Below are 24,419 nucleotides of genomic sequence, written 5' to 3' on the forward strand. Positions count from 1 at the left end.
CTGATAAAGCAGGGCACTTTCCTTATGAAACCCAATTCTCTCAATTGGAAGCTAAAATTACATTTAATCTCCTAACAAACAATTTCAATATCAAACATTTCCATTGCATAACAATTCCATGTGACTCTGATAACTAGAGGGTGTATACTTTCCCAGGTACAGTTTATGTCATCCTGTCATCAGTCATAATGTCTCAGATGACAACCGTACTGATATCCATACTCATTAAGTTCCAAAGCATATTTCCAACTGGTTTTATTACCAAAATATGGTTACTTTTCCCCATTTGTTTGATGTTCCCAGACTCTCTATATTCAACAGTCCTTCAGTAGGGTCAGAAAGAGAGGGGAAGGGAGAAAGGTATTTATGGGGGGGTCATATTTAGGGGGGGGGGGGGGGTGTGTGTGGTGTGTGTGTGTGTGTGTGTGTGTGTGTGTGTGTGTGTGTGTGTGTGTGTGTGTGTGTGTGTGTGTGTGTCGTGTACGGGTGAATTGTGCTGCAATATGTTGCTTTCCCCCCTTTTAATATTCCTTGGCTGGCATAGCTAAAGTCTCCCTAAACCCCCCTTCCACCAAGGCCACAGCAGCCTGCAGGGTTACTGGGGCCAGCTGTGAATCTGTCACCCCACAATCGGCTTTAATTTCATACCTCCTCTCCATCAGGTGTTAATCCGACCAGGGACAGTGGCGTGGTGCACAGCAGTCTACTCTCCCAGCCTCCGAGGAAGAGGGAGGGTGCAACTTTCAGGACCCATATGATATGATATGCTAATGACATAGTGGTGGTAGAGTAGATACGTAGATATAGTTCTATCTCGAAAAATGCAAAATAAAATAGAATAGACCAAAGAAATATGCACATTTTTTGGACCAAATATTAACAATCTTGGAAGATTGAGACTATTCTAAAAAGTAACCTAGTCTGTTTCAAGGCTCCGCCCTCCGTGAATAGTGGGGAGTCTAGATACCGGACCGTAACCCTCACACAGACAGACAGTTGGAGTAGTGAATGTATGCATTCACTACTGTAAGTCGCTCTGGATAAGAGCGTCTGCTAAATGACTAAAATGTAAATGTAAATGGAGGAGACAGATAATGGCTACACACTGACAACAGACGGATTTAAAACCTCTTCCGAGTATATGAGGTAAATTGTGGAAGCGACCACACAAGGATAGAAAGTAATGTATGTAGCCTGTCAGAAAAGTCTTGTCGTTTATGGTTTTGTTTTATCTGGGAAAATAATCCCATGGTCTCGAGTCTGCGTGTTTACGCGCGGACATAGTCGCGTATTAGAATTCATTTGGAATGGGGAACAACAAAGTTTGTAGAATGTTTTCCCAGTTGCTGGTTCTGATTATTCTTGCACTTTTACGGGGAGCAGATGGTCAGCATGGCGACTGTGGAATGTCCGTTCCTGAACATGGCTTTGGCCAACCTATTTCCATTCCTCTCTGTACGGATATTGCCTATAACGAGACTATCATGCCAAATTTATTAGGGCACACCAACCAAGAGGACGCGGGGCTTGAAGTGCACCAGTTCTATCCGCTTGTGAAAGTTCAATGCTCTCCTGACCTGAAGTTTTTCCTCTGCTCCATTTATGCCCCCGTTTGTACGGTGCTGGAACAAGCACTGCCTCCCTGTCGCTCGCTCTGCGAGAGAGCGAGGCAGGGCTGCGAGGCACTAATGAATAAATTCAGCTTCCAGTGGCCTGACAGCATTGCCTGTGAATCTTTCCCTGTTTCCCTGTGCTTCTGGCAAAACGTGTCTGATAGAAGCGCTCCTATTAATCCTACCTCGGATGTAACAGAATCACCTTATGGGCAGCGTAGGACTGTAAAGGGACAGTTTAGATGCCCAGTTGCATTGAGAGTACCCCCCTATTTGAACTACTGTTTTCTTGGGGAGGAGGATTGTGGTGCACCTTGTGAGCCCTCAAAACCACATGGAATGATGTACTTCAATGAGGACAAGTTGAAATTCGCCAAGATATGGATTGGAATATGGTCTGTGTTATGCTGCGGGTCCACTCTGTTCACAGTTCTGACCTACTTGGTGGACATGCAGAGGTTCAGCTACCCAGAGCGACCCATCATTGTCCTATCAGGCTGCTACACCATAGTATCATTAGCCTACATCGCTGGCTTCTTGTTGGGGGACAAGGTGGTATGCGACAACCGCTTTGACAGCGACGTCAAAACAGTCATCCAAGGCACCAAAAAGGAGGGCTGCACTATTTTGTTCATGATGCTCTACTTTTTCAGCATGGCCAGCTCCATCTGGTGGGTCATCCTAGCCTTGACGTGGTTCTTGTCAGCCGGGATGAAGTGAGGTCACGAGGACATCGAAGCCAACTCGCAGTACTTCAACCTGGCGGCATGGGCGGTACCCGCCATCAAGACCGTCACCATCCTGGCGGTGGGGCAGGTGGACAGCAATGTTCTGAGTGGCGTGTGCTACGTGGGCATTAACAGCGTGTACGCTCTCAGAGGCTTCGTTCTGGCGTTGCTCTTCATCTACCTCTTCCTGGGCACCTCATTCCTTCTGGCCGGCTTCGTGTCGCTCTTCCGCATCCAGACCATCATGAAGCATGACGGCACCAAAACGGAGAAACTGGAGAAGCTCATGGTGTGCGTCGGCATCTTCAGAGTGCTCTACATGGTGCCCGCCACCGTCGTCATCGCGTGTTACTTCTATGAGCAGGCGTTCAGGGAACAGTGGGAAAAGAGTTGGGTGAGTCGGACGTGTAAGAACTACGCAGTGCCGTGCCCTGGGCACCACCACACGCAGATGTCGCCAGACTTTACCGTCTTCATGATCAAGTACCTGATGATGTTGATCGTGGGTATCACCTCTGGCTTCTGGATTTGGTCGAGTAAGATGCCAAATTCGTGGAGGAGATTTTATACGAGACTGGCGAGCAATGAACAGGGTGAGACAACAGCGTAAGACCTAATACTGTTTGTTGTCCCCTGAACACACACACACAGATGCATGAACTGATGAAAAAGCTACTGTGACACACTTAAAAAAATATATAATGTTCTCAATAAGCTTTTTTCTGAGACTTTTTTACGTATACATTATTTGTATTTAAAATAGCCCACACGTTTGATTCTAATCAATCACACTTTGATATAAAAAGAAGGAACGCTCTTATCTAGTTCAATGAGGAGAATTAGACTGTCTGAACTTTTTCATTAATTCTATTTGTGCTCCATTGAACTTTTTCATGTCATCCCTTTAGTGGTGTTTCATGTGAACTATGGGAAGATCTCAATTGAATACTCCTCGCATCCTCATCTCCTTCTCAAAAATGAATTGGATGAGAGCCAATGTTCACTCCCCTGTGCAATTTAGATCTTCCCTGTATTTGAGAAACAGTCAACAAGGTTCTGTTGGACTTTTGCTGTATTTTATTGGTCATAATAACCTTTTTCACAATCATTCCATAGACCACTATTTCAAACCTGGTTACAGGCCACTTCATAGTTTATTCTCGTTTCTATTGAAGTATTTGTTTTACCATGTGTTTTTATGGGATGTCTGAGCATTCATTTTTCTTTCACCATGTGTATTTTGTGTTTTGGGGATATTTTACCATTAAAGTGAATGCAGACTTCTCCAAAGAAATATTGGATTAGGGGATGAGATCAATATCCCTATGTGTAAACAAAAGCCTGTCGCTATTGAACTATTTTGAATTTAGCACTCATTCAAAGGCCTTTTACTTACGGGGATAGATCCAAAATTATTACTTATTACTTTCTGCACACACAAGCTATATCACTGGAATTGACTTTGACAATAATGGATTGCTCAGTCCAGTGCCTTTGCTTTAAGAGAGTATGGGTGGATCTATTGTGATTGAAGTCCAATAATCCAGCTTTCCAGCTGTCTACACAACTATCCATCCTCTTTCTAGTCACCTGGCATCCTTGAATGAAAAACATTCTCAACTTTAATGAAGAGTCCTCCTTAGAAATCTGTAACACTGTAGTGTTTCCATACATGCATGTTGCGCATAATGTCATATTCGTTATTCTATAATTAAGGAATAAGTCACGGGGGGGTGTGGTATATGGCCAATATACCACAGCTAAAGGCTTTTCTTTCTGGATACAAGCCTTAGCCATGGTATGTTGGCCATATACCGCAAAACCCTGAGGTACATTATTGTTATTATAAACTGGTTACCAACTTACATAAAACAGTAAAAAAATAAATTTGGTCATACCCGTGATATACGGTCTGATATACCACAACTTTCAGCCAATCAGCATCCAGGAGCCAAACTTCCCGGTTAATAATACAAAACAAAGCTTGCATCCAATTTTTTTTTGGAGTCACAGCTCTATAATGGATGGAATTTTGAATCTCAATGAAAAATACTGACGGATGTTATAAATTCTTTGATAGAGATCAGTCATTGAGCTCTTGCTGCCCTAATGCACATAGAGGGTTGCGTTCATTAGGCACCAAACAGAAGAAAACAGACAAACAGGGAGGGAATATATGGACTTGTACAATTATCCATTGCAAAATATTCTCTGTTGCATGGCCCAATGAACACGACCATGTTGTTCACTTGTTCTTGATGATTCTTCATATTATGCATTGCTTCTCTCCATTTATACATTTTTGTCAAAGGCATCAACGCTGATATTGATCTTTCTGTTTTAACGCTGTGGTATATTTTCTTACCCAGGTATTACATTTTCTTAATCAGAGCCATTTATTTTTTATAGCACTATGTTTGTATAGAGGTCAATGTTATTTGTATGCCGACCAATGTTTATAAATTGCATATGACTTTCTAACACCATTTTCTGTCTACCAATGTGTATATTAAACAGATAATCCTAGCATACCATCATTTCAATGAAAATAAAAGCTATCCCCAATTTATTCACTATAATCGTGGTTTGGACTTAATCTTTCTTTGTGGTGGGAGTTATGAACATTTTTAGATTTTGAAGAGTTTCGGCTAAAATCTTGCCAATGTGGAAGTGTACAGTATAGTGCTTTCTCCTTTGCTGTAACACTAATCTATCAAATGTAAGCCAACAAAGGTAACTCAAAGCTATTAGACTATTTGAAACCGCTGACAGTCTAGTTGATTTACTATTGGGTTGGGTTCATTAGATACGAAATGGAAGAAAATAGGCTGAAACAGGGAGGCACTACCAAGACTTTTCATTTTCTGTTGCAAAACTTTAACTGTTCGCTGTTGTGTGCCCTAATGAACACAACCCTGGTGTTACTAAACAGAAAAGTATACATTGAAAGAAGGTAATAAAGTATAGGGCCTAGACCAGTGGTTCCCAAACTTGGGGTGAAATTGAAATGGTGTCCCCTGAGAAAATCTGTGAGTTTTTTTCAAACAAAATGTAAGAACTTTCTTCTCTTCAAATGGGTATAGAATACAAACGTTTAGTGTGTTGAAACAGCCTGCTGGACCAACAATTGAGTGGATATGAAACACACAGTATTAACTAGGGTCTAGTGTCAAATTGGGGTTATGTGCAGAAAAACTTTAGGAACCCCTGGCCTATACTTAAGACCACTGTCATGCTTGTAAATACTGAGTGCAACAATGGTCTTGTATCTACACTGACTATACCAAACATGAGGACCCCTTTTCCCATCAGAACAACCTCAATTCGTCAGGGCATGGACTCTACAAGGTGTCAAAAGCATTCCACAGGGATGCTGGCCCATGTTGACTCCAATGCTTCCAAAAGTTGTGTCAAGCTGGCTGGATGTCCTTTGGGTGGTGGACCATTCTTGATACGCATGGGAAACTGTTGAGCGTGAAAAACTCTGCTGTGTTTGCAGTCTTGACACAAACCGGTGCGCCTGGCACCTACTACCATACCCTGTTCAAAGGCACTTAAATATTTTGTTTTGCCCATTCACCCTCTGAATGGCACACACACAATTCAGGTCTCAAGGCTTAAAAATCATGCTTATCCTGTCTCCTCCCCTTCAGATTCTACAGTGATTGAAGTGGATTTAAAGGTGCAATATGCAGAAATTGCTCCGCCATTTCCGGGTTGCAAAAATTGTAATAGTTTGCCTAATTTCAGTTTGCTTGTTTTGTCACAATCGTTGTACCATCTAAATCATTATAGCCAGGTAGTTTAGGACAGCAAAAACTAAAAGTGTGTACTCTATGACACTCATAGACCGTTTAGGCAACATGAAAGAGGAGGATGGCATTGGCTATTCTCTACAAGTAGGGTGAGTGTTATTTTCTGCTTGCAAGCGCAGACAGACACAGAAATCAGTGCCATGGACAGCTACATCATATTTAGCTTACGTTGATTGGACTAAGTTGTTTTTGCTCTCTTTAGTCACTGTATTGGACTAAGCATAGGGGATTAGATGATGTTGAAATGGAGTGTAACGCCCTGGCCATAGAGAGGGGTTTTTGTTCTTTATTTTGGTTAGGCCAGGGTGTTACATTGGGTGGGCGTTCTATGTTCCTTTCTCTATGTTTTTGTATTTCTTTGTTTTGGGCCGTGTGTAGCTCCCAATCAGGCACAGCTGAAGCTCATTGTTGCTGATTGGGAGTCACACATAAGGAGCATGTTTTGCCTTTGGGTTTTGTGGGTAATTGTTTTCTGTTTAGTGTGTTCCTGACAGAACTGTTGCTAGTCGTTTTTTTGGTTTCTTTTGTATAGTGTTCGTTGATCATTAAAACCTTTTATGATGAACACTAACTCCGCTGCACCTTGGTCTTCTTCCGACGACAGCCGTTACATGGAGCTAGAATTGAGGAGGCAGCTCCTGTTTTCTTTGCGACTTGCGTTGTGTAACTCTGTGGTTCTAAATCAATAGTTGTTTAGTCATCCGGAAATGGCTTCACCATGCTGTAGGTCATGTAACTGTTTGTTACATACAATATGTTTTGCGGACTTCACCGGACAGGCATATGAACTAACCGGTTATAGAGCAAACAACGCAATTATCATAACACATAGGTTGTAATATGGAATTTGTTTTCTGGCTTGGCTTACCCCGTGATTTTACACATGCACCGCTACTGCCCAAAGGATATCTGTTACAGTTTGTTTTCACTTTGCATATTTAAATGAGTATTATTGCACTTTTATTTAACTTGAATGTTTTGTCTCTATTTAAAACTTCTCCCTTAAACAGCATTGACGCCGGAGACTAAACTAAGAGAGGAAATACTTTGTAAAGCTTTTTTCAGACAAATAAGTCAATACAGAGCCATGAGAGTTGTGTTTTCAGGTTTTGTTTACTGCATGTTTTGAAACTGAAAGTTTAAGGCATTTTTGTTAACTTTTTGGTGGGTCCAATGTGTTCTGAACAAGAAGATATATCACAGGTTACATGTTTCATATAGATATGGGGATAATTGGGCATGGATCACAGAAAGTTCCACATGCATCTTCATACTTAGAAATGTTACAGGTTGCTTCATATAGGCCTACTACACACTAAGCCTCTGCCTATTAGCCATAACTATTATTGTATCCATGACCTGGAGAGAACAAGGAACAGACAGTTCCTGATCAGATGTGACCTTTTTTTGACAGCACAGCAAAACATACACTTTACATAACATGATGTTAGTAGGCTAGGTTTGTTACAATCCTGTAGCTTATGGATTTTATTGTCACTGTGTGTGTGTGTGTGTGTGTGTGTGTGTGTGTGTGTGTGTGTGTGTGTGTGTGTGTGTGTGTGTGTGTGTGTGTGTGTGTGTGTGTGTGTGTGTGTGTACATTTCCATAGATGTTTGTCATTCATTTACTACTTGTGCTACTGATGAATTAGTGCAATGTATAAGGGGTGTTTGTGTTGCCATGGTTGGTCTATAACCCTGCCACCGTACATCTAACACTCTGGAACACCAATCAGCTCTCTCTCTGTGTTTTTGTTTACCTGAAGGTGACATTCCAGATGACATCAATCATCCCAATTGATGTCTCCTTATGACATGTGACTTAATATAATTACTTTTTGTCAGAAGATAATAATGTGCATTTTTGCGAAACTAGTTATGTACTTTCCTCTGTCAGATTCAGTTATTGGTTTTGATAGCATAGGGAAAATGAGAAACAGCACTGCAAATGATAATGTTCAATAATCTATTGACCGTCCATACTGAATGATTTCCTTTTTTCCTACTGTATCAACGCCAAGGAGCCATGGGATTCTTCAGCATCATACCTGAGGCATTCTCTCTCTCTCTCTATAACGTTGGATTGTGCTCCCTCTAGACTAGACAGCTACACACTGCTGTCTTGGACCAAAATTGGGATTTAGAATTCCCATGTCTCCATCGTCTGTCAACTCCAGCATTGTCTGTTAACATTTGAATTGACGAAATAACAAGGTATAATTACATTTTAGAGGGTAATAACGGGTTTGGCTGTCATAATCTTCGTCTTCTGAGGAGTAAGAAATATCGGACCAATACGCAGCGTGGTAAGTGTTCATACTTATACTTTTATTTAAACGTGAACACTGAAACAAAACAAGACAAGACAAGACAAGACAAGACAAGACAAGACAAGACAAGACAAGACAAGAAACCGACCGACAGCCCTGTAAGGCTACACAGCTATACAAAGAAACAACCACCCACAAACACAAGTGAAAATAAACCCACTTAAATATGGCCTTCAATTAGAAGCAACGGCAACCAGCTGCTTCTAATTAGAGGTCGTTCCCAAAACTAACATAGAAATAGACAAACTAGAAAACCCACATAGAAATAGAAAACATAGAACATAAACCAAAAACCCCGAAACACACAAAACAAACACACCCCTGCCACGTCCTGACCAACTATAATAACAAAATGACCCCTTTACTGGTCAGGACGTGACAGTGAAATACACAGAAATGCTATGTCATGAATCATTATGAGAAAGTATTTTTGAAAGGGAGAAAATAATGTGTGTGCCTGTGCCTGGAATCTGCACAAAAACGGGATGTCACACACTCACAGGGCTTATGCTGTTTAAATAGTTCTGGGGGCAACTGTAACCCTTTCCTGCAGTCAAATGACCTAGTGGCTTCATGGGTGGAATGTTATAAATATCTTTCATGATTTCCTAATTAATAAACGTACCAACAAAAAAAACAGGAGAAAATCTGGTGTTTCTATGTCAAACGGTTTTGTTATATTTCAGTCTTCAGTGATTTATGTAAAGTGTAATATTGGGATTCAAACTCAAAATTGCATATATTTCAACTGTATATCTGACATGGTATCAAATGTATTTATGAAGACCGTTTTACATCAGCAGATGTCACAAAGTGCTTATATAGAAACCCAGCCTAAAACCCCAAACCGCAAGCAATGTAGATGTAGAAGCACATGTCAGGTGACCGTTAATTACAGAAGATTTACTGAAGATTCCAATAACGTTGGTAAATTATTGGTAGCTTTGCAACCCAAAATCAAGTAGTCCTGCTCATATGCTCACTTGAGACCCATATGAGATACGCTCAAGTAACCAACATATCCCACTGACATCACTGCATGATTTAGCCCACTGCTGTAAAGGTTAAAGAAGTTGCAAAGGGAGGAAATCTTTGAAGTTTACCAGTAAACTACCAGAATTTTGCTAACTTTCTGTGTGGCTTTACCACATGTACAGTTGAAGTTTATATACACTTAGGTTGGAGTCATTAAAACTCGTTTTTCAACCACTCCACAAATTTCTTGTTAACAAACTAGTTGTTTGGCAAGTAGTTTTGGCAAGTCAGTTAGGACATCTACTTTGTGCATGACAAGTAATTTTTCCAACAATTGTTTACAGACAGATTATTTCACTTATAATTCACTGTATCACAATTCCAGTGGGTCAGAAGTTTAAATTGACTGTGCCTTTAAACAGCTGGGAAAATTCCAGAAAATGATGTCATGGCTTTAGCTTCTGATAAGCTAATTGACATAATTTGAGTCAATTGGAGGTGTACCTGTGGCTGTATTTCAAGGCCTACCTTCAAACTCAGTGCTTCTTTGCTTGACATCATGGGAAAATCAAAAGAAAGGGAATGATCACTTTAATTGTGATATAATTCAGAATTTGCTTGACTATATACACTCCTAAACCACGTAAACAGTATATCTTCATAATTGTTACGGTTAAAGTCTGACAGTATTTCAGTCATCTGCACTATTGAACCCGGACGTTGTGGCCTTTTATAGGTGAACCTTTGAGCTGATGTGCAAGTGATATTGCAATAAACATTTGATAATCTCAAGTTGCTCTGAGAAGAAACGCCATTTCAAGGTGTAGACATGGCAGACTTTCTCCTTGAGAATTATCTTTGCTGCCATGTGTGTTCTGAGATTTATACAGACCCTGTGTCTCTTAGTTGCCTCCACAATTTTTGTTTCAGCTGTATTTCCAAGTTCTGGGATCAAACAAAAAATAGTAACTGTCCAATCTGTAAGAGAAAATCTTCCAAAGGGTGGATGCCTAACTTTGCTCTGAAGGACCTGGCAGACTCATACACAAAGAGGGAGAAAAGGGTGTACGTCATTGACTCAATGACCGATGAAATGATCGGGTCTACAGGCTGTGGGAAGGAAGAGAAGAGGGGGTCCACCAGCTCAGAGGAAGAAATGAGGGGGTCCAAAGATTTACGGATGGAAGAAAAACGGGAGCCCATAGAATCAGGTGTGGGAAAAAAGGGGGGTTCCACAGGCTCAGGGAGGGAAGAAATAAGGAGGTCCACAGATTCAAGAACTGAAGAAAAGCAAGTTTTTCCTGGGCTGGCTGGACAGGTTTTGTGCAGTAAACATGCAGAGAAGCATAAGTGGTTTTGTATGGACGAGGGGAAAGCTGTGTGTAACATCTGTGAAAATCCGACTCAACACTCTGGACACAAGGTCATTGCTGTAGAAAAGGCTGTAGTTGACCTCAAGGTAAATGTGTGCATCTATTTCAAATTTCTACATGTTCTACATGTTACTGGTATAATTTTTACATGGTGAGATTAAGTCACATCCCCTCTAACCTCACCTGGTGTAACCTGGTGTTGTTTGCCACTGCCACCTTAGCTGGCTTTTTAAAAATCAAATATAGGTTTATTGGTTGCCTACACAGGTTTGCAGGTGTTATGGCAGTGCAACAAAATTATGTTACTAGCTCCAACAGTGCAGTAGAATGTCTAGCAAATACAATACACATGCACAAATAATCAAAAAAGTACAAATAACAGTCCAAAGTAGATATATTAGACTGAGCAGTGTCAGAATCCAGAATATACAAATGTAGTGTGTATAGAAAATATATAATTTGGAGAAGAAAATGGTATGTACAGTAGTAGGTATATTAGGATGAGCATGTACAGTGCATTAAGAAAGTATTCACACCACTTTACTTTTTCCACATTTTGTTGTGTTACAGACTGAATTTAAAATGGATAACATTTAGATATTGTGTCACTGATCTACACACAATATCCCAAAATGTTGAAGTGGAATTTTGTTTTAAGACAACCCATTTTTTTATAGCAAGCCTAAATAAGTTCAGGAGGACAAATGTGCTTAACAAATTGCATAATAAGTCGCATGGACTCATTCTGTGTTCAATAATAGTGGTTAACATGATTTTAGAATGACTGCCCCACCTCTGTACCCCACACATACAATTATCTGTAAGGTCCCTCAATCGAGTAGTTAATTTCAAGCACATAGTCAACCACAAAGACCAGGGATTTTTTCAATGCCTAGCAAAGAAGAGCACCATTTCGTAGATGTAAAAATAAAAAAAGCAGATTGAATATTCCTTTGAGCATGGTGAAGTTATTAAGCTTTGGATAAATACTCCCAGTCACTAAAAAAATACAGGCGTCCTTCCTCACTCAGTTGCTGGACAGGAAGGAAACTGCTCAGGGATTTCACCATGAGGCCGATGGTGATTTTAAAACAGTTACAGAGTTTAATAGTTGTTATATGAGAGAACTGAGGATGGATCAACAACATTGTAGTTTCTCCAGAATACTAAGCTAAATGACAGAGTGAAAAGAAGGAAGCCTGTACAGAATAAAAATATTCCAAAACATATATCCTGTTTGCAAAAAGACACTTGAGTAATGCTGCAAGAAATGTGGCAAAGAAATTAACGTCATATCCTGAATACAAAGCAATATGTTTTGGGGAAATCCAACACAACACATCACTAAGTACCACTCTTCATACTGTATTGTCAAACATGGTAGATGCTGCATCATGTTATGGGTATGCTTGTCATCGGGCAAGGACTAGGGAGTTTTTTTTTACAATAAAAAGAAACGGAATACAGCTAAGTAATGTTCCCTCTAAGCTGCCCATGATTGCCAATAGACTATTGCCACATAGGGGTCTATGTTATTATTTTTGAACTGGACTGTGTTTACAACATCAATACAATCTCACACTCAATTCATGCAAATATGTACAAAAAATATTTCAGCAGATTTTGTGAGTTTTGTGTGGCTTAATTCGTGTGAAAATACACCAATTTTGTGCGACTTCGAAAAACAATCTTTTGAAAGTTAATGGAGCAATGCATTCTGGGCAACGGTGAACTACACTGCCTTTTTTTATTTATATTAAAAAAAACAGTCAACAACCCAATATTGTTAATCAACCAAGTTATCACTGAAATATGTATAATATACTAGTAGCCTGACAATTTTGTTATTTATTATTAATGCCAATGCTATTTTCTATGCTTGTTTTCACTTAGCACCCGTATCCCAAAGTATTATGTCGGAATTTATGAGGGATGACAGATTGGAATAAAAAGCTGTCTTTGTCTTTTTTGTGGTATCGATGAAGGTATTTGATTGGGGAATGGGGATACATTTTCATGATGATCAAGCCTTACATTAAAAAAAATATTGTTTGGTTTAAATTCCGCTGGTGCAACTGCAACAGTATTTGCATCTAAAACGAGTCTGGAATATGATCAATTAAGCCATTCCAGAGGGTAACATAATTTGTCTGATTCTCTGTAATAATGGTGCAGTGACGCATTTTATTTTGTAAAGTGGTTTCTTGCATCAAACAACACCTCCTTGTCTGAAGGACAAGTGGATTATCAGGTTAATGTCAAGCCCTGCTAGTTTTTTTCAAAGGTCTCATGGAATGTAGGCTTACATTGAATACCACACATTGGCTGCTACTGTAGGCTGAATGATAGAACAGCTATTTCCATGTTGAAATGTTATGGGATGCATTTTCTCCATTGTTTTTTATGGTAGGCCACTCTGGTGGGCCTACATTATGATCAAATAGCCACACTAGCCTACTTGACCACTGCCTGAAACTGTAACTTAAAGCGGATACAGCCTCAGTGTTCACAGTAAACCTGTGCTGGAAGTTGCACAGAATGTTCACAACCTTAAAGTTTGCGCTCAGCAGCCCTGAAATTTGTTCAGTGCCTATATTGTTTTTGAGGGACCATTGCAGCTTGGCACAGGAAAAATCCTTTTAGCTAACCCCTCACCTAACCCTTTAACCTATCGCCTAAACTTAACCCTAACCCCTAGTCTTTCTAACATTAGCCACCTAGCTGGAATTCGTAACATACCATACATTTTGCAAATTCATAACAATACATTTTTCAAATTCTTAACATATAATACAGATTGTAATTCGTAACATATCATACAAAATGGGTGATGGACATCCAAAAATTAATACATACCATACGAAACAGAACATATACTAAATGGAGTGTCCTGGATTTACCTACAGAATAATATGAAATACTCAGACCAGGTTGGGCTATATTAACAACCTGTACAATGTCACACAGGAAAAGCTGATGCTGAACTTGAAGCCTTTGCAGGACAATCTGAAGAAATGTACTGAGACTGAGAGAAAATACAAGCATATTGTTCAACACACAAAGGTAAGTGTACTGGCAATGGAAGCAACAAAATAAAATACAAATATAGAATTTTATCTGAATTAAATTGAACAGACTTTTTTACTTTGTACTTTTTAAATTGGTTAATTTATTGTCTTTTCTATTAATTGTTCTGAAATGTTCTAAAGACTCTTCACTTTTTCTACCTTTCTACCAAAATCATGATATCATGAGCCCCAACCCGGTATTTTTGCTAATTAAGATGCTTCATTGTCATAGACACAGTTGGTGGACACTGAGAGGCAGATAAAGGAGGCGTTTGAGAAGCTTCACCAGTTTCTGAGAGATGAAGAGAAGGCCAGACTAGGTGAGCTGAGGAAGGAAGAGCAGCAGAAGAGAGATACTATGACCACAGAAATGAAGATCATTCACGACCAAATCTCATCTCTTACAACGAGTATCACTACTTTGGAGCAAGACTTAAAGAAGCAGGATTTGCGCTTTCTGAAGGTATGTACACAGTAATCCCAAAACTGGACTGCAAACATTGCATGTTGCATCTGTTAGTTAGGATAACGGACATGCAATGCTAGCGGTTTAGTTTAAGGGTACGGATTAGATCATTTTACAGTATCACCACCACAATATGCAGTGCAATCAATATGATTGTGGGTGACGTATACTCCCCAAGGAGCTGTTGCTGATAAGAATAGAGAGACATTACTGCAGCTTTTGGGATAGAATCCATTATGATGATGGCTTTGAATCCTTGTCTAAGGTTTCATCGGTTGTTTTCTGCATAGGATATTCCAATGTGTTCTTGACTATATTCTAGCATAATATGATTAACATTCAGTTTTCCTCTGTCTTCTCATTGCTAGAGCTACAAAAACATCCAAATGAGGTATGTCCAATATCTTGTCTTTCTCAATATCATACTGCTTGTTACTGATATAGAGAAATGACTCCTCTTACACAAAACGATATGGCCTAAAAATCACATCTCAATATTTGAATGGATTGTGTTCGTGAATTGCTGGAAGATCCTTGGTGTCAAGCTCAACCCAAGTACAATTGTACTGGAACACACCAATGTGCATTATCAATGCATGCAATGATCAAGCAGAAATATGTAATCAAGCTGCCATATTGGATTAGCAATAAATCAAACCATACTCTTAATTGATAAGTGCTACTCCTAATTTGACCAAAAACCTTATAGACAGCAGGCACAATTGTAATATATATATATACACTGCTCAAAAAAATAAAGGGAACACTTAAACAACACAATGTAACTCCAAGTCAATCACACTTCTGTGAAATCAAACTGTCCACTTAGGAAGCAACACTGATTGACAATAAATTTCACATGCTGTTGTGCAAATGGAATAGACAACAGGTGGAAATTATAGGCAATTAGCAAGATACCCCCAATAAAGAAGTGGTTCTGCAGGTGGTGACCACAGACCACTTCTCCGTTCCTATGCTTCCTGGCTGATGTTTTGGTCACTTTTGAATGCTGGCGGTGCTTTCACTCTAGTGGTAGCATGAGACGGAGTCTACAACCCACACAAGTGGCTCAGGTAGTGCAGCTCATCCAGGATGGCACATCAATGCGAGCTGTGGCAAGAAGGTTTGCTGTGTCTGTCAGCGTAGTGTCCAGAGCATGGAGGCGCTACCAGGAGACAGGCCAGTACATCAGGAGACGTGGAGGAGGCCGTAGGAGGGCAACAACCCAGCAGCAGGACCGCTACCTCCGCCTTTGTGCAAGGAGGAGCAGGAGAAGCACTGCCAGAGCCCTGCAAAATGACCTCCAGCAGGCCACAAATGTGCATGTGTCTGCTCAAACAGTCAGAAACAGACTCCATGAGGGTGGTATGAGGGCCCGACGTCCACAGGTGGGGGTTGTGCTTACAGCCCAACACCGTGCAGGACATTTGGCATTTGCCAGAGAACACCAAGATTGGCAAATTCGCCACTGGCGCCCTGTGCTCTTCACAGATGAAGCAGGTTCACACTGAGCACATGTGACAGACGTGACAGAGTCTGGAGACGCCGTGGAGAACGTTCTGCTGCCTGCAACATCCTCCAGCATGACCGGTTTGGCGGTGGGTCAGTCATGGTGTGGGGTGGCATTTCTTTGGGGGGCCGCACAGCCCTTCATGTGCTCGCCAGAGGTAGCCTGACTGCCATTAGGTACCGAGATGAGATCCTCAGACCCCTTGTGAGACCATATGCTGGTGCGGTTGGCCCTGGGCTCCTCCTAATGCAAGACAATGCTAGACCTCATGTGGCTGGAGTATGTCAGCAGTTCCTGCAAGAGGAAGGCATTGATGCTATGGACTGGCCCGCCCGTTCCCCAGACCTGAATCCAATTGAGCACATCTGGGACATCATGTCTCGCTCCATCCACCAACGCCACGTTGCACCACAGACTGTCCAGGAGTTGGCAGATGCTTTAGTCCAGGTCTGGGAGGAGATCCCTCAGGAGACCATCCGCCACCCCATCAGGAGCATGCCCAGGCGTTGTAGGGAGGTCATACAGGCACGTGGAGGCCACACACACTACTGAGCCTCATCTTGACTTGTTTTAAGGACATTACATCAAAGTTGGATCAGCCTGTAGTGTGGTTTTCCACTTTAATTTTGAGTGTGACTCCAAATCCAGACCTCCATGGGTTGATAAATTGGATTTCCATTGATTATTTTTGTGGGATTTTGTTGTCAGCACATTCAACTATGTAAAGAAAAAAGTATTTAATAAGATTATTTCATTCATTCAGATCTAGGATGTGTTATTTTAGTGTTCCCTTTATTTTTTGAGCAGTATATTTAATATCACAACAACACCTTCTGAAAGGGATTGTGTAGCTCAATGACTTGGTTTGAAGTATCTCAGATTATTTGGGCATTAATTTAAAACATTTTGATATCAGGTTAATTGATTTCCATTGTTTTTTTAATGCTAACATTAGCGGTTAGGAGGACTCATTCCTTGTCCATAGACTCCTTACAAGCTAAGGAGAACACTCACCCATTATTATGATTTACAGTTGTAGGGCCCAGCTGCAGTGCACACCACAAGATCCTGCAATATTACCGGGATTGCTCATAGATGTGGCCAAACACCTGGGTAACCTCAAGTTCAGAGTCTGGGAGAAGATGCTGGTGATTGCTAACCACAGTGAGTAAACAGTTAAAAGAGAATGTGTTTGTGATTAATATGTATTGTAGATGAGAGTAGGTTTAACACAACTTGTCTTTATTGTCAGTTTTCATGATGTAGCTATACCAAAGAAAAGGTATCCACTGTATAGAACTAACAGAGTATCTCCTTATCTTCAAGCTCCCGTGATTATGGACCCCAACACTGCTCCCAGCTTTCTCACTTTGTCTGATGATCTGACCAGTGTGCGAAACTCAGGCATGCAGCGGATAATGCCAGATAATCCAGAGCGATGCACGTTTAACGCAAAAATTTGGGGTTCTGAAGGGTTTACCTCAGGAAAGCACAGCTGGGAGGTGGAGGTGGGGAACCACCCCAGCTGGAATTTGGGTGTGGCTAAAGATTCAATCAACAGAAAAGATAGGACATTCGCAAATCCTAAATATGGAATCTGGGCTATAGGTTTAGAAAACAGTGAGTATACAGATCCAGAGGCTAGGCTTCTTGCTCTGAAGAGGAGACCCCAAAGGATTATTGTGCAACTAGATTACAGAGGAGGGGAATTGTCCTTCTATGACTCCCGTGACATGTCAAAAATCTACACTCACAAAGACACATTTAATGAGAGACTCTTCCCATACTTCTCCATTGGAAAATGTAAAGATGCCAGTAAACCTGGATTCCTCCAGATCTGCCCCTCAAAGGTGTCTCTAAAAGTACTGTTATCCTAAATTTAACAAGGAATATTTCATAGATCATAGCATCATAGAAAGCCTTTCTAGCGGGATATGGGTTGTCATTCCTTGTAAAGACTGAATAGAAATGTTCATGAAAGGTAGTATTTCATATTTAGTAGAAATTCAACAAATACATAATTTAGAGTCATTGAGGAATATATCATGAACATGTGGATATTCATACATACAGAGTTGGTGTCATTTTAGTATGCTAATTCAACTTTAATGACAATCTAATCTACTTTAATGACAATCAAAGGGCATGTTATAAAACCCTTAAATCAATTATTAAAATGTAATATTTAAATTGCTGTGGGTAATGATTGACTCTTGTACTCAGCTCGGCTTTTAGCAGTAAAGTTTTTGACACGTAGCGGTAAAGTTATTGTAACCTTTTCTTGATCCAATTCTTCCTTGTGTTCTCAGAAAGGAGGATGTATACGCAAGGCAATCGTAACACATTTATGAAAGCAATCATAATAAAGCTTTGGGTTGAAATAATCTGATTTGAGTTATTGTAGTACCGGATTCTAACACCAGAGGAGGCCTGTCTACCATTGGAAAAAAGTTTGTCCTATTCTCTGGCCTACTATGAATTAGATTTGCTCACCTCCTGCGTCCTCTCTCACCTCCTTTTGAAAAAGGTCAAAAATTAATCGAAGAGAGTCTGCGAGGAGAGTGAACGTGGATGGAAATCGGATTGCTTGAAATGAGACAGTCCTTCTCCACTCGCAAGTCATTAGGCAAATTACGTTTCCATGGGTGGATCCCAAAATAAATGTGTAAAGTGATAACTAATGAAGTTAATTTTTTAGATAAAACAATAAGTACAATTTTATTTATTTTTTTAAACGTGTGCATGTTTTTCTCTGACAAAAAAGCATGATTCAAAGTGGGTGTGTCAGATTTAAAAACTTCTGCATACAAGTGTATAGTCAATGAAAGTTTGCTATGGTGCTGGGTGGTAACTTTTACGTTACTACATTCCTAATGAAAATAATCAACTTTTTCCACCGTACATTTTCCCTGACACCCAAAGCCTACATTTTGAATGATTAGCAGGACAGGAAAATTGTCAAATTTACGCACTTAACATGAGAACATCCCTGGTCATCCTTACTGCCTCTGATCTGGCAGACTCTAAACACAAACGCTTAATTTGTAAATTATTTCCGAGTGTTAGTCTGCCACTGGCTGTCCGTAAATATAAAAAACAAGAAAATGGTGCCGTCTGGTTTGTTTAATAAGGAATTTTAAATCATTTATACTTTGACTTTTATTACTTGAGTATATTTTTGCAATTACATTTACTTTTGATACTTAAGTATATTTAAAACCAAATAATTGTAGACTTTTACTCAAGTAGTATTTTACTGGTTGACTTTCAATTTTACTCAAGTCATTATCTATTAAGGTATCTTTACTTTTATTCAAGTATGACAATTGGGTACTTTTTCCACCTACCAACAAATTGAAACACTCCTCGAACACTTATTGGTTTTGCCGAAACGATCATCTCCCTCTCTCATTCTCTTGTGTTAGCAGAATGCCATCCATTGCTCAGTTCAATGAAAATTGCACTGTAGCCTTTCACTGTAGAATATGGATACAAAATTATATTGAATACCATTAATTGCAGGTAGACTCTCTGCACGTTTTCAGATTAATGCACTCAATTCAAGATATAGAACTTTCAAAATACAGAAAGTGACGTTTTAAATCCATAAGGTTAATTAAAGTATCAACTGTCATTTTATTACCGTTCATTGGCATATATTTGCATCAAACAGAGAACATACATAACTATTACTTATAGTAAACCTAATGCATCAGTTTTTGTGATGCAATTCAAACAACCTTGATTTTTCACATATTCATTAATTCAGGCAGATTCAGTGCATTCAGAAAGAATTCAGACCCCTTGACTTTTTCCACATTTTGTTAGCCTTATTCTAAAATGGATTCAATCGTTTTTTCCCCCCTCATTAATCTACACACAATACTCCATAATGACAAAGCAAAAACAGGTTTTTATACATTTTTGCAAAATGTATAAAATAAATAACACATTTACTAACTATTCAGAACCTTTACTTTGTTAAAGCACCTTTGGCAGCAATTACAGCCTTGAGTCTTCTTGGGTATGATGGTACAAGCTTGGCACACCTGTATTTGGGGAGTTTCTCCCATTCATCTCTGCAGATCCTCTCAAGCTCTGTCAGGTTAGAATGGGAGCATCGCTGCACAGCTATTTTCAGGTCTCTCCAGAGATGTTCGATCAGGATCAAGTTCAGGCTCTGGCTGGGCCACTCAAGAACATTGAGACTTGTCCCAAAGCCACTCCTGCATTGTCCTGTTGGAAGGTGAACCTTCCCCCCAGTCTGAGGTCCTGAGTGCTCTGGAGCAGGTATTCATTAAGGATCTCTGTACTTTGTTCCATTCATCATTCCCTCGATCCTGACCAGTCTCCCAGTCCCTGCCGCTGAAAAACATCCCCACAGCATGATGCTGCCACCACCATGCTTCATCATAGTGATGGTGCCAGGTGTCCTCCAGACGTCATGCTTGGCATTCAAGCCAAAGAGTTCAATCTTGGTTTCATCAGACCAGAGAATCTTGTTTCTCATGGTTTGAGTCTTTAGAAGCCTTTTGGCAAGCTTCAAGCAGGTTGTCATGTGCCTTTTACTGAGGATTGGCTTCTGTCTGGCCACTCTACCATAAATGCCTGATTGGTAGAGTGCTGCAGAGATGGTTGTCCTTCTGGAAGGTTCTCCCATCTCCACAGAAGAACTCTGGAGCTCTTTCAGAGTGACCATCGGGTTCTTGGTAACCTACCTGACCAAGTCCCTTCTCCCCCAATTGCTCTTGGTGGTTCCAAACTTCTTCCATTTAAGAATGATGGTGGCTACTTTGTTCTTGGGGACCTTCAATTCTGCAGAAATGTTATTGTACCCTTCCCCAGATCTGTGCCTCGACACAATACTGTCTCGGCGCTCTACGGACAATTCCTTCAACCTCAAGGCTTGGTTTTTGCTCTGACATGCACTGTCAACTGTGGGACCTTACATAGACAGGTGTGTGCCTTTCCAAATCATATCCAATCAATTGAATTTACCACAGGTGGACTCCAAGTTGTAGAAACAGCTCAAGGATGATTAATGGAAACAGGATGCACTGGAGCTCAATTTCTTGTGTCATTGCAAAGGGTCTTAATCCTTATGTAAATCATTTGTAATACAACTAAAAACCTGTTTTGCGTTGTCATTATGGGGTATTGTGTGTAGATCAATGAGAATTTGTATTTATTTCATAAATTTTAGAGTAAGGCTGTAACGTAACAAAATGTGGTAAAGGTCTAGGGGTCTGAACACTTTCCCGAATGCACTGTAAGCTAGGAAGAAAGGGTTTGGCTGATTTCTCATCAGACAACTCATCTGGCAAAAGAGAAGTTTGAGAATCTGTCAGGGAAAATGCCTCTTGGCAGTTTACAGTTCTGTAAAACCATTGGTAAGTTCAATAAGGTGCCTCAGAATCAATCATGAGAAATACATTGACACAGTACTACAATGCACAGTTCGTTAGCTTACGTAAAAATCTAAATCATAGATCAAATATGATGATACTACTTTACATAGACTTACTCTTTTTGGTTTACATTAAAATAAATGTTTCCTGATACTGACATGATTCTCTTTATCATTGACTTGTTTTACCTACCGTATACCTTGCTTATTACAGCTATGCACAATCAAATTCTATAGTTTAGGAGGAGGACAGTGATATGTAGAGGTCATGCTTCAGGCAGCAATGACAAAAATCTAGTGCAACAAAATGTCTGATTCATTCTAAGCATAACCCAAACATTGATACAACTCATTCCTCTGACGAGACAGCCAGTCTTTCCAACTTGGCGTCGAACCGTTTTCGGCTAGAGTCCAGAATGTTGATGCCGTTCTTTTCAAAGTCATAACGGAGTTTATGCAGCTCCTCTAGTCGCCCTGTGATGTTCTGCGTGCTGTACTCCAGGACTTTAGGTTTCTCCAATATCTGCCTCATAGTGATCCCTCCCTTTAATAGACAGTCCAGTTTTGAACTCAGCGTATCCGATCCGATGAACAGCACAGTGGGGTAGCAGACGATCAGTTTCTTGACGTCGACTTTCCGACAGCCGAGAGACACCAGCTTCTCCTGAAGCATCTTGAGGTTTCGCTTCAGGTACTCGTTAGAGAGGTCCAGGATTTCTGCCCCAGCCCCCTGCAGCAGAGCCAGCAGCTCTGGATCACTCATCTTGAAAGTCGCCTTGAGGAAGTCAATGTTTGCCTTCACCCTCTTGGTGCTACGGATGAGGATATAGAGATTTCGGGAAATCACTACCTTGGCGAACTGCCCAGGGTCCTCTCCACCCAACTCGGCGCACACGTCTTCCAGGAACTCCACCATCTGACGGTTGAGCTCGACACTGTTGGAGAAGGTCCGTGGCGCCGTGGTCAGCAGGCGGTGGAGGTCCTTGGTGTTGAGGCCCAGCGATCCCAGGAACACGATGTTCTTCTCCAGGTTGTCGTTGTCGCTCGAACGGAAGAAGGACTCGGGCGAGCGGTCCAGAATGCTGACGATTTCGCTGTCGCTCTTGAAGACACTCCGCCACATCGCCCAGCGTTGCTCCAAGTGCTCGCCCGAGCGAGTGATGGCTCGTGGGTACCGGGAGATGATGCCGGCCACCACTTTGCGGCTAGCGCCTTTGCCATGGAGAAAGTGAGCCAGACCTTGCTCATTGGTGATGACCTTGCGAAGCACTCCCGGTTGGCGCTGGCGCACCATCTTCACGTCCACCCCCATGAAGGTCAAGCTCTCCAGCAAGGACTCATTCTCAGGTCCCACTGAAGGCTTTGAGTCGCTGACAGTTGCAGTGATGGTGCAAAGTAACCTGGGAAGACCGACAGATGTCAGCTGGGCGGGAGATGAGACAAAGCAGCTAAAAGCTGGTACAAGGGTTCTGTGAAGGCCTAGCAGACCCTGGACTCCTGGCATTAATGTCATCTTCAACACGGTTGAAACATGACATCAGACCTAGAGGAAATAATACATGATAATATTATCAATAAATTCTACCTCCAGTGAAATTATAGTGGACATTTAAAGTCTACTGAACTCATTAATGATACTGATCAAAGTCAAGCTACTTTGTGCATTCTCTAAGCAGGACGAGATATTATAAAAAGGTTTCTCCAAACAGCTGTGCAGAGAATAGAGTCATTTTATAGTCCCTCAGTTTGTGCACCATTCAGCAGCACTGCAGTAGCTTCTAGCTATAATTAATACAAGTCCCACATATACAAGCTAACAAGCTATCAGTGTTTACAATCTATTGTAAGTGTTTCATGGAGATAAGTAGCTAGTTATAACAGCCTAGTTAGCTAAATGTAAGCACGCATTTAGCCTGCATGCTAGCTGACGTTGCTGGGAATTAGATTGCAAAAAAACGGAGCTAAATACAATTATATTTCAACTTACTCTGTCGATTGTCTGTAAGCTTGATCCATATGCATTGGGGGGGACACATATCTAATGGAACTTCATTACCAAACGTAGGCAGAGAGGTGATTCTACAACAGACCCACGTTTGGAAAGTTTGTTTAATTTATGTTCTATTAGATAATTTTTCTCATTTTCCCCCTGAATAAGGACCAATCTTACGGACAATTGGCAAAGTTTAAATGGAATGTTCCTTAACTTCTGGCAGACTATCCGTTTTTTTTGTCAACTAATTCCAACGATAGTAGTGTGTAAATACTAGCGTTGCTAAAAGCAGTTACTTACGTTAGTCATTAGCTACTGTAAATGATGCACTACCGATCCTTAAGAAGTTATGCAATACCAACCGGACATATTTGGTCTACTCTCCCATTGACAGTGCACGCTTTGTGCCACATATCAAACCCTTTTTTTAATACATTAATTTGCTTGTGTATTATTACAGTAACTAACGTTAGCTAGCTACCTAAACAAATCATTATTGAAAGTTAGCTATTTGTCTTAATAACAGCTCACCCTTCTTTTGTTTGGTTTCTCCTCTACCACACACTGCACGCCGTTTCCCGATGACCAACAAACGAGGAACAAGCAGGTAGCTTGTTTACATTCATTTCCCGTAAAGCCTTTAGCGCACTCTTGCTGTGGGGGTGGACGTGCAGTTTGTAATGCCATGCAATATATAGCAATACGCTAGAGGGCGCCAGAAGTCCTTGGATGGCGCCATTCAATTTCTGTAAGAGGTGTATAGGAATAAACATAATTATTGTTATTCCTGCCTCCTGTAATTCTGCATTTGCTGTCATATTTATATAATTGGCTTTCTTTACCATATGACAGAGTTATAACGTTATGCTACTGTATGTTTACAGGCCCAGTGTAATCATAATTGTGATTCACCACTAAAAGGGCTTTGGCCGGGGTAGGCCGTCATTGTAAATATGAATTTGTTCTTAACTGACTTACCTAGTTAAATAAGGTTAAATAAAGGTTAAATTAAAAAATATATAAAAAACTGAACAAAATACAAACAACATGTAAAGTGTTGGTCCCATGTTTCATGAGCTGAAATAAAAATCCCAGAAATGTTCCATATGCACAAAATGTTTATTTCTCTCAAAGTTTGTGCA

At 40.6% G+C, this 24,419-nt stretch overlaps 3 protein-coding genes across 3 annotated transcripts; 2 read left to right on the forward strand and 1 right to left on the reverse strand.

The window, feature by feature from the left end:
* Nucleotides 1-1,010: 1,010 nt before the first annotated feature.
* Nucleotides 1,011-4,883, forward strand: LOC106588534 (frizzled-1). The gene has a single exon (XM_014177661.3). The coding sequence runs from the start codon at nucleotides 1,308-1,310 to the stop codon at nucleotides 2,331-2,333; it is 1,026 nt and encodes a 341-aa protein (XP_014033136.2). The 5' UTR covers nucleotides 1,011-1,307; the 3' UTR covers nucleotides 2,334-4,883.
* Nucleotides 4,884-10,245: 5,362 nt separating this feature from the next.
* LOC106588533 (E3 ubiquitin-protein ligase TRIM35) lies at nucleotides 10,246-18,261 on the forward strand. The gene is made up of 6 exons (XM_014177660.3): nucleotides 10,246-10,919; nucleotides 13,801-13,896; nucleotides 14,134-14,364; nucleotides 14,736-14,758; nucleotides 16,911-17,041; nucleotides 17,204-18,261. Exons 1-6 carry the CDS (start codon nucleotides 10,290-10,292, stop codon nucleotides 17,752-17,754), a joined length of 1,662 nt encoding a protein of 553 aa, XP_014033135.3. The 5' UTR covers nucleotides 10,246-10,289; the 3' UTR covers nucleotides 17,755-18,261.
* Nucleotides 18,262-19,489: 1,228 nt separating this feature from the next.
* Nucleotides 19,490-23,944, reverse strand: mterf1 (mitochondrial transcription termination factor 1). The gene is made up of 2 exons (XM_014177711.3): nucleotides 23,809-23,944; nucleotides 19,490-22,827 (listed from the first exon to the last, which is right to left on the reverse strand). Exon 2 carries the CDS (start codon nucleotides 22,795-22,797, stop codon nucleotides 21,634-21,636), a length of 1,164 nt encoding a protein of 387 aa, XP_014033186.1. The 5' UTR covers nucleotides 22,798-22,827; nucleotides 23,809-23,944; the 3' UTR covers nucleotides 19,490-21,633.
* Between the last annotated feature and the right edge of the window lie 475 nt (nucleotides 23,945-24,419).

The sequence above is a fragment of the Salmo salar genome, chromosome 27 (genome assembly GCF_965601325.2).
Source record: "Salmo salar chromosome 27, fSalSal1, whole genome shotgun sequence".
NCBI lineage: Eukaryota > Metazoa > Chordata > Actinopteri > Salmoniformes > Salmonidae > Salmo > Salmo salar.